This window comes from Danio rerio, chromosome 22 (genome assembly GCF_049306965.1).
Source record: "Danio rerio strain Tuebingen ecotype United States chromosome 22, GRCz12tu, whole genome shotgun sequence".
Taxonomy (NCBI): Eukaryota; Metazoa; Chordata; class Actinopteri; order Cypriniformes; family Danionidae; genus Danio; species Danio rerio.
In genome coordinates, this window is record NC_133197.1 from 15,200,899 (window position 1) to 15,220,117 (window position 19,219).

General features: G+C 36.9%; 1 protein-coding gene across 1 annotated transcript in view; it reads left to right on the forward strand.

Annotated features, from left to right (window-relative positions):
• The window catches only part of gpc5b (glypican 5b), a 62,651-nt gene extending 46,817 nt beyond the window's left edge, over positions 1-15,834 (forward strand). The window contains 1 exon segment of the mRNA NM_001302221.1: positions 15,656-15,834. Within this exon segment, the coding sequence (NP_001289150.1) occupies positions 15,656-15,834 (179 nt within the window).
• Positions 15,835-19,219: the final 3,385 nt, after the last annotated feature.

Below are 19,219 nucleotides of genomic sequence, written 5' to 3' on the forward strand. Positions count from 1 at the left end.
AAGTTCCAATGAGCACAGCGGCCTCTATTATCTGTAAGTAAAAGATGTTTGGAATGACCAGGACTCTTCCTAGAACTGGCTGGCCATCTAAGCTGAGTGATGGGCCTTATTTAGGGAGGTGATCAATAACCCGATGATCACTCTGTCTGAGCACCAGCGTTCTTCTGTGGAGAGAGGAGAAGCTTACAGAAGGACAACCATCTGTGCAGCCATCCACCAATCAGGTCTGTATGGTAGAGTGGCCAGACGGAAGCCACTCCCCACCTGGAATCTGCCAAAAGGCATTTGAAGGACTCTCAGACCGTAAGAAACAAAGATCTGTGGTCTGATAAGACTAAAATCGAACTCTTTAGTATGAATGCCAGGCATTACGTTTTGAGAAACCAGGCACCGCTCATCACCAGGCTAATAGCATCCCTACAGTGAAGCATAGTGGTGGCAGCATCATGCTGTGGGGATGTTTTCTAACAGCCGAAACTGGAAGACTAGTCAGGATAGAGGGAAAGATGAATGCAGCAATGTACAGAGACATCCTGAATGAAAACCTGCTTCAGAGTGCTCTTGACCTCTCTTGACTGGGCCGACCAAAGCACACCGCCAAAATATCAATGGAGTGGCTTCACAACAACTCTGTGAATATCCTTGAGTGGCCCAGCCAGAGCCCAAACCTAAATCCTATTGAACATCTCTGGAGAGATCAGAAAATGGCTGTACACCGTCTCTTCCCATCCAGCCTAAAGGCTGATTTATACTTCTGCGTCAAACGCCGGCGTATGCAGAAGTATAAATGCACAGCCACGCGTGTTGCATGCGCCGTGGGTTACGCCGGTCACCTGACGCAGAAGTATAAATCAGGCTTAACAGAGCTTGAGAGATACTGCAAAGCGGAATGGTCAAAAATTCCCAAGCTTCTGGCATCAAATTTGAAAAGACTTGAGGCTGTTGTTGCTGCCAAAGGTGCATCAACAAAGTATTGAGCAAAGGCTGTGAATACTTATGTACATGTGATTTTTCAGGTTTTTTATTTTTAATACATTTGCAACAATTTCACAAAATCTTTTTTCACATTGTCATTATAAGATATTGTGTGTAAAATTTTGAGGAAATAGTTTAATCCAAGTGAAGCGCTATGAAAACTTTCCGAAGGCACTGTATTTACGGAAGGAAATTTACTAAATGTCTTCATGGAATGTGATATTAACTAATATTCTAATTTTCAAGTCACACTATATTTTTGTCTATTCCCACAAACATACCCATGGAACATACAGTTCGACATTTGGTTCGGTAGTCAATTTTATCCCATTTATTTTCAAATCTGTTGTCAAAGTAGTAACTGTGCACAGACCACATACTTGGCAAGAGTAGGACTGACATTTCACTACAATAACTAAATTTCACCATTACACCCTTAAGCAAATAAGGGTTTATTTAGCGAGTCTGTTCTTGTCATTTATGTTCTGTACATTTCTTAACAGTCTAAGTCGTGTGGCAATGTGAAAGTGCAAGGTTTTTCTGTCCGCTTGAGTGTCGTCGTCTTCTTTCTCCAGCTTTACTTTGATAAATGAAGTGACACTGGCACCAGCGCTATTGAATCAGTGTTGTAGAGAGTGAGTGAAACCTCATTACTCAATCCAGCAGTCCAGAGCGCACTGAACAACACCACTCCAGCTTAATATATCAATTAATGCCCTTAATGTGACTCAGGCGTGTGCGTGTGTGTGTGTGTGTTGGGTCTGTGGCCGCTCGTGTCTCTTGGGTAATGAAGGACTCATTACTGATTCAAGAAGGATTTTGAGAGATACCTTTACACCCCCAACCTCAAGCCTCTAGTGAAGGTCAAACAATACACGCAGGGTGTGTGTGTGTGTGTCCTGAATTAGTCTTGTATGCAAATGGTCTTTTGATGAATTTAAATTTGGTAATATGGGTGAAAGTGGATTGTACAGAGGGTAATTTATAGATAAGGGTATACAATTTGGTTGTGAAAAGTCAATGTTATCTGCCATAAATAGACAACTTTATGATGTCAGAAGAAGATTTTAGAGACTGGGCTAATTATTTTGTAGAATATGATATATATATATATATATATATATATATATATATATATATATATATATATATATATATATATATAATATATATATATATATATATATATATATATATATATATATGTAGTATTTCATTCATAACATTTGTGATAATATAATATTAGGTCTATGTAAAAATGTGTGCATATAAGTACTATTAAAAGATTATTTGCTAGTAATAATTTAAAAACTTATATACAGAATTATTAGCCCCCCAAAATATATATTTCCAAAATGATGCTTAACAGAGCAAGGAAATTTTCACAGTATGTCTGATTATATTTCTTCTGGAGAAAGCTTTATTTGCTTTATTTCTGCTAGAATAAAAGCAGTTTTAAATTTTTAAAAACTATTTTAAGGTCAAAATTATTAGCCCCTTTAAGCTATATTTCTTCAATTGTCTACAAAATAAATCATTGTTATACAATAACTTGCCTAATTATCCAAACCTGCCTAGTTAACCTAATTAACCAAGTTAAGCCTTTAAATCTCACTTTAAGCTGTATAGAAGTGCCTTGAAAAAATCTAGTAAAATATTATTGACTGTCATCATGGCAAAGATAAAATAAATCATTTATTAGAAATGAGTTATTAAAACTATTATGTTTAGAAATGTGTTGAAAAAATCTGCTCTCCTTTAAACAGAAATTGGGGGAAAAAATAAACAGATCAGCTAATAATTCTGACTTCAACTGTACATATATAAATAAATTATATATATATATATATATATATATATATATATATATATATATATATATATATATATATATATATATATATATATATATATATATATATATATATATATGCACACACATGCACACACATATATAACTACATATATATGGCGGCGCAGTGGGTTAGCACTATTGCCTCACAGCAAGAAGGTCGCTGTTTTGTAACTAAAAACACAAAAAACATTTACACTGACCTTTAAAAACAATATTTCACAGGAAAATAGCATATTTACATCAATACAATGAAAATCCGACAGTCCAAAACATTAAAAAACTAAATTTGTTATATTGTGTCGATCATCTAGATGGCTACTCGATGATTACCAACAGTCTCTTTTTCAATTCAATATATCATAATCAACCACACGAGAAATACCCTTACCTTCAATACATTATTTTTTACAGGAAAATGGCATGTCAATTATCATCATTCCCTTATTCATGTCTACGTCAATATAGTGAAATTCGGACAGTCCAAAAACATTATATATCCATTTTCATCTCATTACCTTATTGTCACTACAACTTCAAAATCCATGATTCCTAATATTACAGCTAAACAAAAAACTGTCAAAGAAACACAGAAAAGTCCAAATCCTCATTCATTCCTCTTGGTGCAAGTGATTTTAATTTATGACATGAATAAGTGAATGATGATAATTGATTTGCTATTTTCCTGTAAAATAATGTTTTGAAGGTAAGGGTATTTCTCGTGTGGTTGATTATGATATATTGAATTGAAAAAGAGACTGTTGGTAATCATCGAGTAGCCGTCTAGATGATCGACACAATATAACAAATGTATTTTTTAATGTTTTGGACTGTCGGATTTTCATTGTATTGATGTAAATATGCTATTTTCCTGTGAAATATTGTTTTTGAAGGTGAGGGTAAATATCTCTTGTGAGGTTAGTTATATGTGTTGAGGTGAAGGTAAGATTGTCTTTAATCATCGAGTGACCATCAAATATATTTTTTTATGTTTTGGACTGTCGGATTTTCATTGTATTGATGTACACATAAGCAAACGATGATAATTGATATGCTATTTTTCTGTGAAATAATGTTTAAACATGAAGGTAAATATTAGATATGTGGTTAATTATGGAATATGAATCGAAAATAAGATTTTTTTGATCATCTAGTAACCGTCTAACCAAGGACACAATGCGATTGATTGTGGGACAAAAGGGTGGAGTGAGAGGATTGTGTGACGCACTGAGAAAGGCATTGTGCCGAAACGTTTGTGATTTTGTATCACACGAAGAATATAAAAATAAAAACAATATGAAGCAATTACTTGATGAGTGCGAACCATTACCTTTTTGAACAATAGCAGATTATTCCACTCATGTTTTTTTATTCACAAGAGATCGTAAATGTAAATATAGTTTATGTTTAATTTTGTTTAAAAAGATGTGTGCAGTTTATATATCCTCTCCTATTTTTTAGATAGAGTACTTGAAAGCATCTCTTTTAACACAATACAAACAGGTCCTTGGTGAACTGCTAGAAAGAAAAAAAAGTTTAATCTAAACCCCACGACTGTTTGTTTGGCACATACCAGCAGCCGCACTCATGTTACTGCATTGGCATTCATGCGTGTCTCAGTTGGTAATTATCAGATTATTTTCCAGCATCAGACATGGGAGCAGGCAAGCTCTGACAGTTTGGTAAACTCTGATTAAGGTGACCTCATCCTCAGCTAATGCACCGTCGTCAGTTTGTCAGCACCTGCTTCTTTCAGTAAATTCCTTTTTTTAGATGTTAAAATCACAAACAGGATTTTTGGTGAGTAGATGTCAGCGTAGCTAATGCTAACATAATTTCAGATCCACGGGCTCTGCTCCACCCTTCCCCCTTGCACATTGATGGAGAACAGGAGAGGAAGATTAGATTGAGTCCCAAAGGTAAAACCAGCCTCAACCTCCAGCTGTAGGAAATATTGCAGCCGTTGTGTCAGAAACAGCAGGTTTATGTAGCTTTAGCCATGCTAGTAATAGAAATGTCACTCTTTTGACACTGTGTTGGCTATGTCCATGTTCAAAGAGTCAGACTTGTGTTTTTAGTGACAAAGCATTGAACGTATGTTCAACCACTTACAGAAGTGTATGGTAAAAAGAATTGAAATTTAGCACACTGATAGAGGATGGTCTGAGCATAAACCACAGCAAAATTTGCAGACTCTAGCTCTACCCCTTTAGCCTCACCAACTGTCCAAGTTGGACTTATTCTTAGACAAAAACAAAACTGTTCGAAAAAATCAATTCTTCCCTCAAATCGATTCAGATTGTTTTAACAGCAGATGGTGCTCTGGGCTAGTTTTTAACAGCAGAGGGCAGTCTAGGTTGGTTATGGTGCTCTAGGCAGTTTTTTCACAGCAGATGGGGCTCTAGGCTGTTTTTTCCTAGCTGCAGCTTCTAGTTTGATGACTTACTGGATCGGGTCCATAGTACATAGTGGAAGCACATGCATAAGCGGTTCGTGGTATGAGAATCATTTATAGTAGTTATTAAATTACCCATTACATTGGGTGCTATTAATGTCTACACCTTCCCTAAACCGATCTATCACAGTATCAGAGGCGTTACAATGTCCACTACATATTGGACCTGATCCCTCTTTCTACATACTGCAGTGAGGACAACTTGGTTTTTCCACAGCAGATGGCGCTCTAGCCTAGTTTTTATAAGCAGATGGCGCTCTAGCCTAGTTTTTTTAAGCAGATGGTGCTCTAGGCTAGTTTTTAACAGCAGATGGCGCTCTAGGCTAGTTTTTAACAGCAGATGGTGCTCTAGTCTAGTTTTTAAAAGTAGGTGGTACTCTATGCTAGTTTTAACAGCGGATGGCACTCTAAGATAGATTTAACAGCAAATGACGCTCTAGGCTAGATTTAACAGCAGATGGCGCTCTAGGCTAGTTTTTAACAGCTGATGGTGCTCTAAACTAGATTTAACAGCAGATGGCACTCTAGGCTAGTTTTTAACAGCAGATGGCGCTCCAGGCTAGTTTTTAACAGCTGATGGTGCTCTAGGCTAGATTTAAAAGCAGGTGGTGCTCTAAGCTAGTTTTTTTTTTTTTTTTTTACAGTGGATGGTTCTCTGGGCTAGATTACACAGCAGATGGTGCTATAGACTATTTTTTAACAGCAGATGGCACTCTAGGCTAGTTTTTTTTTTTAACAGCAAATGGTGCTCTAGGCTAGATTTAACCAAGTGGTGCTCACTGCAGAGCCATTTGAGCAGAGTTGAGCTCCAGCGAGGGGGAGCTTGAGCTTTCGCTCCTCCTTTCTTGCACTTCTTCTACGAGGGATGCCACTGGGGGTAGGGTTGGGGGTGGGGTTGGTGTACGCATTAAAAAAGCTTATAGGAGGAGGAGCGAGAGCTCATGCTCCCCCTCGCTGGAGCTCAACTCTGCTCAAATGGCTCTGCAGTGAGCACCGTCTCGATTTAACAGCAGGTTGTGCTCTAAGCTAGTTTTTTACCAGCAGATGGCTCTCTAGACTAGTTTTTAACAGCAGATGGTGCACTAAACTAGTTTTAACAGCAGATGGTGCTTTAGGATAGTTATTAACTGCAAATTGTGCTCTAGGCTAGTTTTTACCAGCAGATGGCGATCTAGGTTCATTTTTTTGACCGCAGATGGTGTTCTAAACTAGTTTTTAACAGCAAGTGGTGCTCTAGGCTAGTTTTTAACAGCAGATGGCGCACTAAACTAGTTTTAACAGCAAATGGTGCTTTAGGCTAGTTATTAACAGCAGATGGCGCTCTAGGCTAGTTTTTAACAGCAGATGGCGCTCTAGGCTAGTTTGTTACAGCAGATGGCTCTCTAGCCTGGTTTTTAACAGCAGATGGCGCACTAAACTAGTTTTTAACAGCAGATGGCGCTCTAGGCTAGTTTTTATCAGCGGATGGTGCTCTAGGCTAGTTTTTAACAGCAGTTGGTGCTCTAGGCTAGTTTTTAACAGAAGATGGTACTCTAGGCTAGTTTTAACAGCAGATGGTGCTCTAGGCTAGTTTTTAACAGCAGATGGTGCTCTAGACTAGTTTTTAACAGCAGATGGCGCTCTATGTTCATTTTTTAACAGCAGATGTTGTTCTAAACTAGTTTTAAACAGCAGATGGCGCTCTAGGCTAGTTTTCAACAGCAGATGGTGCAGTAGGCTTGTTTTCAACAGCAGATATTATATAATATTTATGCTAATATCTTTTGAAGCATAAATGCTAGTAGCTATTTAAAATTTTGCAGAAAAAACGACTTTTCAGAACTTCTTGGCTGATAATTTCGATGTTTGCGAACACTGAATCAGATCAAATGTGCAATTCAAGTTGATTAAGAAATAGTGAAAATAGTGGTAGACTGTCATTATGTCATTATGGGATATGGTAGACTGCTTAGTTCTAGTTAGAACAACACAGTGTCAAGTAACCAAACCACCAACTGATGGTAAAATGGTGAAAAAGCTTGCCTCAAAGTGACTCTGAAGCTACTGTAATTTATTTTTTATTACCAATGTAGCATTTTTTTAATACTTGCTCTATGAAAATTCTTCAGTATCTGATTTATACTCCTGAATCTCACAATTTTTGTACTATAATTTACATGCCCAGACAATAAATCATTCATTTTAAAGTATTAATAATGTCAATAAAGATATCTTTGTTAACAGTTTGTTGACAGTAAGTGACTGGCAACTGATAAAGCTAGTGACAGCAAATATACCAATAATGCAATTCAAAATAACAAGTAGGTGAAGGGAAACCCCAGTGAATCATAATCTATGGATACTTTTTTCTTTATATACAGTCATACAACTGTTAATTGCCAGGTATATTTACAGTGGATGAAGGAAGCATTATTTCTAGCATCAGGCTTCATAAACGAAGTGTGTGTTCGGCATTGTTGGTTGGGGGATCACATTTCCACACCTGCTTTTCCCACCTCTGGATTAAAAAAAAACTGAAGTAAATGAATGAATGGAGATGTTTTGTTTTTGCTCTCCTAAACATCAAGAGTTTTCAAGACAGCCAAGTACCACACATAATTATACCTACTTTTGTGGGTGGACAAGTTAACAATGGCGCCCTGTCTGCTTTTAGACATAATGTCTATCATAGGACTTTGATCATTATTAAACCACTAAATGCAGAATAAATCAATTCATTTCAGAATTTAAAAAAAAAAAAAAACTTTTTTAAAGCATTACACTGTGCTAACTGTAAAGTACAACTTTTACCAATAATAAGTGATTTTTAAACACCAAATCATTATATTCAAATAATTTCTGATGGATCATGTGACACTGCAGTAATGATGCTGAAGATTTACTACTGAATCACTGGATTGCTATACATTATATATAAACAATACAATACATTTCATGTTAATAGTAAGCAACACAGGCTTCGATAAACAACTGTCTATTGTGGTCGCAGGCAGTTAATTCGTTTTTAAGTAAGAATGTCTAATGATACTGTGGTACACACAATTAAATGCAGGTGAGATCATTTAAATTATAATGCTTTTCAAACTGAAAATGTGAGTTTAAGCGCATTAAGATATTGGGCTCTATTTTGACGATCCAGGTGCTATGTCCAAAGCGCAGGGTGCAAAAGCATTAAGGGCGTGACCGAATATACTTTTTCTATTTTAAGATGGAAAAATCCACTTGCGCATGGTCTAACAGGGTTGAGCTTATTCTCTTAATGAGTTAAGTTTCGAGAATAAACCAGAGTCTCATCTCCCATTCCCTTTAAGAGTCAGTTGCGTCATGCCATACTGCATTTGCTATTTACATGGCGGACTTTGTAAGTGGAAAAACTGAATGCTTCACTAGCAAGAAAACAGTTAAACAGAGCATCTGCAGCACCGAGAATGACAGAATGAGTCTCCTTATTCTTTACTTTCACTTTCACTTTCTCTCTCGTGGATAAGGAAACGGTGTTGTTCGCACAGACATCCATTAGCCTACATAGTTAATTTTGTTTGTTACGGGCAAAAATTTGTTTCAAAACTGTTTCTAAATTCAGTTCTAATTTCCAGCAAACAAATAAATGAACAATAATAATGAATGGTTATATTTATGTAGGCTATATACAATAATAATTTTTGTCATATTTAATTCCTTTAGTTCTTTTTCATTTGTAAAGATATCTGCGTATATGATGTACTTGTGTGTATTAAGCAATGTGTAAACAAGGCGTACAACTAATGCGCTATGCGCTGACTTTAGACCTCCTCTCAGCAGGTCTATTGCGCAGTCTAATTTAGTTCCTCAAAATAGCAACGCGCCAGCGATGTGCCTTGACACACCTTCTTTTTTAGACCACATTGGCGCATACATGAGCGCAAATGCATTTGCTATTTAAACAGCGTGGTGCAAAACATCAAAATGACTCTTGCACCAAGCTGAAACTAGCAAACAACCATTGTGTCGCTTTGCGCCACATTGCACAAGGTGAATGATAGGGCCCAATATTTTGCTCATTTCTGTCTGCCTGGTCGCCCACTGAAGCTAAACAGGCTGCGCCTGGTCAGTACCTGTATGGAAGACCATATTGGAAAACTGAAGGGGCGCTCAACCTGCAGTCTGTGTGGCTCCTAATGCCCCAGTATAGTGAAGGGGATACTATACTGCCAGTGAGCGCCATCTTTCAAATGAGATGTTAAACTGAGGTCTTGGTCGTTAAAATTTCCAGGATGTCTTTCGAAAATGAGTAGGGGTTTAACCCCGGCATTCTGGCCAAATTTCCCCATTGGTCTCTGTCCATCATATCATTATTGGCTTTTATCTGTCTCCTCTCCATCAATCAGCTGGTGTGTGGTGTATGATCTGGCGCAATATGGCTACCGTCACATCATCCAGGTGGATGCTGAACACTGGTGGTGGATGAGAAGATTCCCCCCCAAAAATATATGCAAAGCACTTTGAGTGTTCAGAAATGCGCTATATAAATGTAAGGAATTAATATATTATTATTATTATTATTATTATTATTATTATTATTTGTGTACAGAACATTTTTCTTCCAAGTTTTAGAAAAAATGTTTTTTAAGTACTATTAAATAACATTACACATGGTTTAAGTTATTGTTAACACATTTTCAATAGTAACGTTCCTATAATGTTTACCAAACGAAAACTGAAACATTCTATCAACGTTTGTATCAACATAACACCTAATAATCATATTAATTATGTCAGATGTTTTTAAAAATGGAATGTTTAATGTGTACAAATTGTAAACATTCTAAGGCCATGATGTTTTCATACCCTAATGGAAACATTAGCAAAACATTCTAACTTGATTTTGTAAGCTGCATTATTGCTCAGATAAACTTGAACCTTGTAATAGCTACACAGTCCAAGGAGCTGTCTTTTTAAAATATTGAATTTGTTTAAGGTCAATTAGAAGTCTCGTCGAGAATTTTTTTTTTTTACTTGTTCGTCACTGTTTCTCGGCTGGAAGTTGGCAAAACTAGGCCAAGGCGAACTAATATATTCAGTCCGTGAGTCGTTTAGGACGGGGGTTCAGTAGCGTTCTGCTCCAGCTTCAGAGAAAAGATCTGAAATGCAATCATTCTTTCTGTCAAGTGTGGTCATGCTTCACCTGCGTTTTTGACAGACAGAAGGTAAACATGGTTTTACGGAGGCGTAATTATACCATTTGCTTTTGTCTTACGAATGAGTGGCCACATGTCACAGCAATTACACGAGCACTGCTGTTGTGCAGGTTGGCATTCAGCAAGTCTGAGCCTAGAAGCCGGCTGCATATTTAATATCCATCTAATCAAAGTTGTAAAGCCGATATATGGTTATAAAAAATTCTTAATTAGTTTTTTTTTATACAGTGCATATTTCTTTATTCAAATTTTCAGAGATCGGTTTTAAAAATTTTGTGCTGCAAAGCAGAATTTTAAGCATCATTATTTTAGGTTCCAGTCTTACATGAGTTTTCAGATATGCTAACTCGCTGCTTAAAGAACATTTATTATTGTTGTCAATATTGAAATCATTAGTATTTTGTGAATATCGTGGTGATATTTTAGTATTTGATAAAAAGATTTTAAGAACATATTTTTTTATGATCAGTCAATTGTTATTGTTTTTGTTTTGTGTACAGTAGTGTACAGTGCTTTGTGCTAATATTGATTTTGCCAATGTGGAAAATAAATTAGAACATAGTTATTTAGATATGGCACTTTTCCGGAAGGTTCTGTATGCGTGACCAGGGCCTTTTTTTAAAAATACCGGTAAATTTGTTCCGGCTATTATCCGGAAAGAGAACTTGTAACTTTACTGGTAATTTGCCGGAAAGCTGCTCTGTGTGAACGCAGAAGGACGATTGCCGGAAAGAGCGCATGCACGTCTAGAACGTGCTGACGTAAAGACATCTACTTTAGCCAATCAGAACAGTCAGACGCATTCACGTCCGTGTGGTTTATGAAAATAAAAGCCTTTGAATATTTTTCCAGACACATTTAGCTGCTAGATGTTAGTCAGATAACATTTATATGGTACTTCTTATTGCCAACTGTGTAAATAATTATCGATAAGATGCTTATGATAAGCCGTTGTTTGTTTACCTTCAAGCTCTGCTTGCTGCAGTTGCTTGACGCGTCGCGTGTGCCTGTGAAGGAGTCGGTGAGTGCCAGCACACACACATATCCTGTACATCTCGACATGTGAAAGTGTTCCTCCATGTTTTCATCAAAGTTGTTCACAATACTGATCCATCCACAGAGTTTGTAAAGTAGTCAAATGTTTACAAATACAAGCCTAGACGTTTAGAGGTCGTTTCTGGGTAATGATGTCAGAATTTACCGGTGTTTTGGAATGGATGTTTGAACATTTTTTCCGGTAAAATTCCGTAAAGTCCTTGCCTGTGTGAACAGCGCTTTATTGAATTTACCAGTAAAGTCATTCCGGAAATTTTCTGGATATTTGCCGGTATCACTGTGTGAAAGGGGCTATTGACAGGATGGTCAGGCAAGCAATGATCAACACAGGAGCAAACAGATGTATGAGGGCAATCCAGAGTCAGTCGAAATAGTAGGTATATGGTCAGAAGGCAGGCAGAAGACAGGAATAAAACAAGAAAACAAGGCGAGAATCAAAAACACGGCAAAGGAAACGCGTTGTGATATGACTATAACAGAAAACAAGACTCAGCAACAACTGTGTGTTAGTGTGCTATATTTGTAGTCCAAGTAATCAGTCTGAGCAGCTTCAGCTATGAGTGTACGTAATCAGTGATCACTTGGAGCAGGTGTGTGTGTCCTGCATGACTGAATATGTAGTCCATGACATGGCGGAATTGTAGTTCATGTGAATATGTGTGTTTACCAGCGATCTTAAGTAGTAGATCACTGGTGAATGTGACACCTACAGTAGATTATATGCAAGTGTACACACAGAAATAAATGCTTCATTTTAAAATACCACAATAACATTTATGTTATTTGTGTTATCTCTAAATGTATATTTAATGTGTTTCTGCAATATTTGACCAGATACATGCTAAAAACACATCTGATTTATAAATATTCTTTGACAAATTATTTAAAAATTGTTAAAAACTATTTTATTACATTAAACTAGGTGTTTTCATTTTTATTTCACATTATTTGCATGTATATAGTTATTTATATTGAATTTATATAGTTATATATTCTGTAATTTATTGATTTTTATTTATATAGGATGTTACACATTTAATATTTTTTATAAAGTATTATAATTTTTATTAGCAGTATTTGTCTATTCAATGCCAGTTTCATTCTGTGTGAATGCAATGAAAAAATGATGTGGTCTTGATTAGAAATGCTGAAATCTTGCAAAGTCTCCCATTTTGCTATGCTAAAAAATACAGTATATCCATTAGGATGTAAAAACATCCTCAAGTACACCCCATGGTGGCTTCCCAATGCTCTTTGAAGAGGCACCAAAAGTACAATATGCTGAATGTGTATATCCTCCAACATTTCCACCATCAGCGAGAAACCTCAATTTCACACGGCCACCGCATATTTAGCAAGATATTATCCAGCATATGTGATCATTCCTACACATCACTCCTGTCAAAGCCAAGCAGCCCGCGGGCATTTGCTCTCCACTCTGATGCCAATCAGATCGGTTTACCCTTTAATTGGCATCAGCAGTGATTGTGAATAAATGAAGCCTTTGTGTATTGTACAACGCAGCACAATGGCCATTGTGTGAGGGATCTCAGGTTGGGTTTCATTAGGAAAAGGTGTGACTTGTTTTCGTCTCACCCTTCCTTGTTGCGTCTGGCTCGTATTTATTGTGAAATCAGGTAAAACACGCCTGTGAAACATTAAACCGTGAATGTGTTTGTTTGTGGCCAGATATTCAAACGTTAAGCCATTGGTTTGTGTCCGTGCGGATGCTATGCATCATTTGATTGTGACGTGTTAATGTGTTGCCGTCTGTTGGTTTGTATTTGCGAGTCTGCTGCTGATATATGGTCCCGATCATCTGCTGCGCAATGCACATATGTTCAGCTGAAGGCATTACTCCGTGTTTGTGTGTGTAACAAATGTCCCCACGAGTATAGCAAAACCAGTTATTTCTGACGTTTGTGGGGACATTTTTTCCCTGATGAAGAAAAGGACTTTATTACACAGAATGAATTGAAAATGTAAAAATGCAGATTGTTTCTTATGAGGGTTTGGTTTAAGGGAACAGGCTATACAGTTTGTACAGTATAGAAATATTTCTAGGAAGTCCCCATAAATATAGCTGAACAAGACTGGGTTGATTTATGCTAGTTTCACAGCAGATGCAAAACACCACTTCACTAGCTCCGGCTTATTCAGGGGATGTTTTTATCCTTATGTGAATTTCTTGATTCAGTTACATTCCACATGTCACAGCATTCCACATCATTTACACCATGTGGCCATAATTCACCTCTATTCACATCTTTGAGACTTTGAGAAAAACCTTGCCGAAATTTTAGCCTGTTAAATAGGAAACAATTGTTAGAAATGGGACGCTCCATTAAATGGAACCATCAAGAAACTTTTTCCTTTTGAAAAGTGACTTTTATTTAACCATTTGAAAGGAGTTTCTGGCCCTATCATACACCCGGCGCAATAAGGCACAAGTCATGTATGGCATGATTTGTTGCTATTTTCAGACCAGCGCAACCCTAATTTTCATGTTTTACACCATGTTGCTTAAATAGCAAATCCATTTGCACCCCTTTGTGGACTCATGGGTGTGCCGGTCTAAAAGGGAGGTGTGTTAAGGCGCATTGTTTGTGTGTTGCTATTTTGAGGAACTGACATAGACCACACCATCAGCCAACTAAAAGCGATTTTTTTTGACCACACGTTGTTATTGTTCATTTATTCCTTTGCTGGAAATTTGAACTAAATTTAGAAATAGTTTTGAAAAAAAATCTTTGTCTTAACAAACAAAATTAAACATGTAGGCTAATGGATGTTTTCTGTCGAGTGCGTACAACAGCGTTTCCCTATCCACGGAAGTAAAGGAGTAAAGTAAAGAGTAAACGTAAAGTAAAGAGAAAATGAAGAGACCGAATGGTGGAGGCTCATTCTTTATCCTCGCGCTGCAGATGGTCGGTTTTCTCACAAGTGAAGTGTTCAGTTTTTCCACTTACAAAGTCCACCATGTAAATAGCAAATGCTCCTGGGTGTGATGCAACTCTTAAAGGGAATGTGAGATGAGACTCTTTAATGCAGGTTATGCTTAAAACACACCCATAACTCATTAAGAGAATAAGCACAACCCTGTTAGACCATGTGCCACAGCGCAAAGCATATTTTTCCATCCTTAAAATAGCAAAAGTGGATTCAGACACACCTTTAGTGCTTTTGCACCATGCGCTTTAGACTATGTGCCTAGATCGCTAAAATAGAGCCCTTTTTGTAAGCAGTGTTTCCCATCCTTGTTCCTAAAGGCATGTTCCAACAACGGTAAACATTTTCAACCTTCCTAATCAATCAAACACACCTGAATCAACTTATCAGAACATAAAAAGAGACTCCAAAACCTGAGGTTAATGAGTCAGATAAGAGAGCCATCCAAAATATGTACTGTTGATGTGCCTCCAAGAACAGGGTGGGGAAAAACTGGTTTAAACGTCCCATGAAGTGCTTTGAAACGTGTCTTTTTTATTCTAAATGTAACAATCTGAAACAAAAAGACAAGGCGGGACATGTAGTAGCCCCTCCCCTTTATAAAAAAAACAACTAATCAGTGAGAGTGGTTGAAATCAAGCGCATCAAATAAACAGCAAATAAGAAGCATTTGAAGTGGGTGGGGGAAGTCAGAAACTTGAGAGCATTTGAATGTTCAGATGATTTGAAAAGAATTTGAAGTATGAGGTGATCGTCGTAAAATGTTGACCCATTTATGCGGAAGTGACAAACTGCAAGCTTTGGGTGTTTATATCAGGTTTATATCTTCTAAACGTGAATTTTGTCACTGTTTTAGAACACACAAGCTTATATCCTTAAAACTATCATCTAAAAAACTTTAATGTGACTTTTAACAGACAAACTCAAACCAAACAGTTTCAGAAAAATGCTCTGTAAAGGATATGGAAATAACGTGTTCGAGCTATGTTTAACAAACATTCTATTTCTTCTGAATGTTGAGGGAATGTTGCTAGAAAGTTATCCAAAGGTCCATTCCTTGTTATCTGGAAAAAAAAATGTCTCGGTTGAAATTCCTCACAGAACATCAACAACAGAAAGCATTTACAAATCAGCGTAAATATGTTATCTGTATCTAATCCTCACCCCGTTTTTTTCTTCTTCTCCCAACAGTGCACTTAATAAAAGAAAACATAAGCAGTGTTCAAATTCCATCCCAGTATGGCAAAATCCCAGTCCAGCCTCCTAACAATGGACCCAAACGAGATGTGCAGACCAGCGGAGTCACCCACATCCCAACCATCTCCTTCATCCTACTTCTTCCTCTTTTACAGCTCCTCCTGTGGCCTTGATGGCTTCTGACGCACAGTAAAAAGACTGAACGATTCAAGCATGCATTTGCACTAGGCCCTTAGAAGTCTGCACATTCATCTCCTGATCAGTAAGTTCTCCTGCCAGCCTCCCTCAGGATGCCGCTGTTAAAAAACTGGATATTGGTTTTGCTCTGGCCTGTTTTAAAGGTTTTTTTTACGTAGCTACTAAGTAGTGAAACAAGACTCAAGTGTGATTGATGTCCACCAAATTTGATGGTTTACGGTCGCATTTTATGACAGTTATTTTGGAGCTTCTTTGATATAGTTATGCTAGTCGGGTTTGATACAGTTTAGAGTAATACCTATCACACACTCCACAAGGTAAAGGGAAGGCTGTCCGTTTTCTTTTTTAAATGTGTGATTACTGTTATTGTATGTGTGGATTATATATATATATATATATATATATATATTTTTTTATAATTTAATTATGCAACTTTAATTATTCCCCCTTTATCAGTTTGGGTTGTCACAAAACCGAAAATCGGTACCAATTAATACCGAAATTATAAAATTGTCAATTTCCTGCGAACATTTGAGCACTGTTGAGCACGTTCTTAAACAGAAATGCTCAACACGCTCAACAGAAATGACTGTGATTGGCTGTAAAGATCATCAGTTCACCGAACTCACCACTGTTTACTGAGTGTAACCACAGATACAGGGACACTGGAGCGTTTTAAAGCGGATTCATCAGCAGATTGCTCGTATGTCAGCTTATAGACAACCAGCTGATTAACGTGACTTTAAAACAAATCCTCAAAGGTGCTGACGTGACTTTAAAATAAGTGGCGTGCTCAACAGCTCTTAAATGTTAGTGGGAAATGGACATTTTTAAAATCACTGTAATGATTGGTACCGAATTCCAGTAGTGTCACAACTCTATTATCAGTTACCTGGCTGAATCCAGCACAATCTCACAGCAATACGTAACTTTTTGATTTCGTAACTTTATGATTTTAATTTATGCGAATTCGTACAACCTCATTCGTATAATTTTTATGTTCCTAAACACTACCGATTTACCATTGTGTTCACGTACTCAACAGAAATGACTTTGATTGGCTGTAAAGGTCATCAGTTCACCGAACTCACCGCTATTTACTGAGTGTCACCATAGATAGACGGACACTGGAGCGTTTTAAAGCCACGATTCATCAGCAGATTGCTCGTATGTCAGCTTATAGACAACCAGCTGATTGACGTGACTTTAAAACACATGCTCAAAGGTGCTGACGTGACTTTAAAATACGTGACGTGCTCAACGGCGCTTAAATGTTAGCGGGAAATGGACGTTTTTAAAATTTTAGTACCAATTGGTACCGAATTCCAGTATCATGACAACCTTATCATCAGTTACCTTGGTGAATCCAGCACAATCTCATAGTAATTCGTAACTTTTTGATTTAGTGCCTTATTCGTACGAATTTGTACCATCTCATTCGCACAATTTAGTACAAGTTGCTTATACCTCAGTGACAATTGGGTTAAGGGGCGGCGTTTGGTGCCACACCTCCTTTTTAAAATCGTACACTTTCGTACGACTTAACTTGTATAAATTTGTACGAATTAGCCAAATTAATAGACAAATAAAGAGAATTATAGCATATTTTACAACATGATTTTTTTTAACTACAGTATTTCTGCTTCATTTCTACGATCGTAAAAAGTGCATAATTAAATATTGTAAAACCTATATATCTAATTTAAGCACTTTTATTTATAAATATTTGATATAAATATTATTTTCTCAAAATAGAGTTATAAACATTTCATTACGAAATCAATACTAGACTTCAATATGGCTGATTTTCTTTTCGTTTGTTTTTAAGTTGAATATATAGATATTATTTTGTTTTTTGATGAAAAAAAAACAATTTTTTTGTAAGATTGACCCACCTGCTCGTGCAATTGTAGGGCTTTTATTTTTGTTTATAAAAAAAGGCAAATTGTACATTTAACATATTTATACTGAAATCTATGTCTATACAAAGTGTGTATATGATATTCAGGTTGTGCATATAACCATTAAAATGTTGCAAGTAGCTTGAATCATAGAATATTAAAACACTTTACTTTTAGTACAAACGTTCATAACATGGATGCTTAACTCTGCTAGAGTCAACATTTTACCACATATTGTTAGTTTTGATCGTTCTCAGTCTTAAAACGTTGGTTAATGTTTTTAACGCCACTTTCCACGTAGCTCTGACTGCGCCATATTGTTACTGTAAGTATTTGCACATCAGTTGATCAATAAAATATCATATTTTCACATTTTACACACGTTTTTCACACTTTTGCCTTTGGGGTTTAAATCTGAGTCAATTTTCACACCTTAGGTTCAACCTCTGAGCAACGCTTCATGGTGTATTTTCCTGTTGGCCTGGTTTGTATATCCTAATAAATGTTTTTCACCTTCATCTGAACCTTCTTTGTATCGCTGACATAATTTCTGAAAACATATTCTGTAGAATAATTTACAGCTGAGCAGTGTTTGCATTAAACCAATCACAGCCAAAACGTGCAATTGAGTCCTCATGTCTTTCAGCAGTCATGTTGTAATTTATGCTGCTTTTGTTTTTAATTAGCCGTGTCTTATTATTTAGATGCCAATTAAGCTGTCATGAACATTTCCTAGTCTCCCGCCACACTGAAACCCTTCATTTTGCCGTTGCTATGTTTTTTGTGCCAACCCAAGTGCATGGCAACTGTAGAAATGCTTAGAATTTGGCTTTAAAACTGCTTTGAGATGAATGAAAGGTGAGTGTTTTATTATTCTCTTAATATGCTCAATGCTATTGAGCTTTCAAATGTGATATTCAGCATTTGGGAAACAAATAGCTTGTGTGACCTCTGATTTACAGTCTACTGTAATATACACTCACCGGCCACTTTATTAGGTATATCTTTAACTACTCGTTAATGCAAATTTCTAATCGGTCAGTCACATGACAGCAACTCAATGCATTTAGGCATGTAAACACGGTTAAGACCGTCTGCTGCAATTCAAATTGAGCACCAGAATGGAAAAGAAAGGTGATTTAAGTGACTTTGAACGTGACATGGTTGTTGTTGGTGACAAAAGGACTGGTCTGAGTACTTCAGATACTGTTGATCTACTGGTATTTTCACGCACAACCATCTTTAGGCTTTACAGAGAATGGTCTGAAGAAGAGAAAATATGCGTGAGCGGCGGTTCTGTTGGCGCAAAAAACCTTTCTGATGGCAGAGGTCAGAGGAGAACGGCCAGCATCTCTGAAAGCACAACACGTCCAACCTTGAAGTAGATGGGCTACAGCAGCAGAAGCCTACACTGGGTGCTACTCCTATCATTTAAGAAAAGGAAACTGAGGCTACAAAT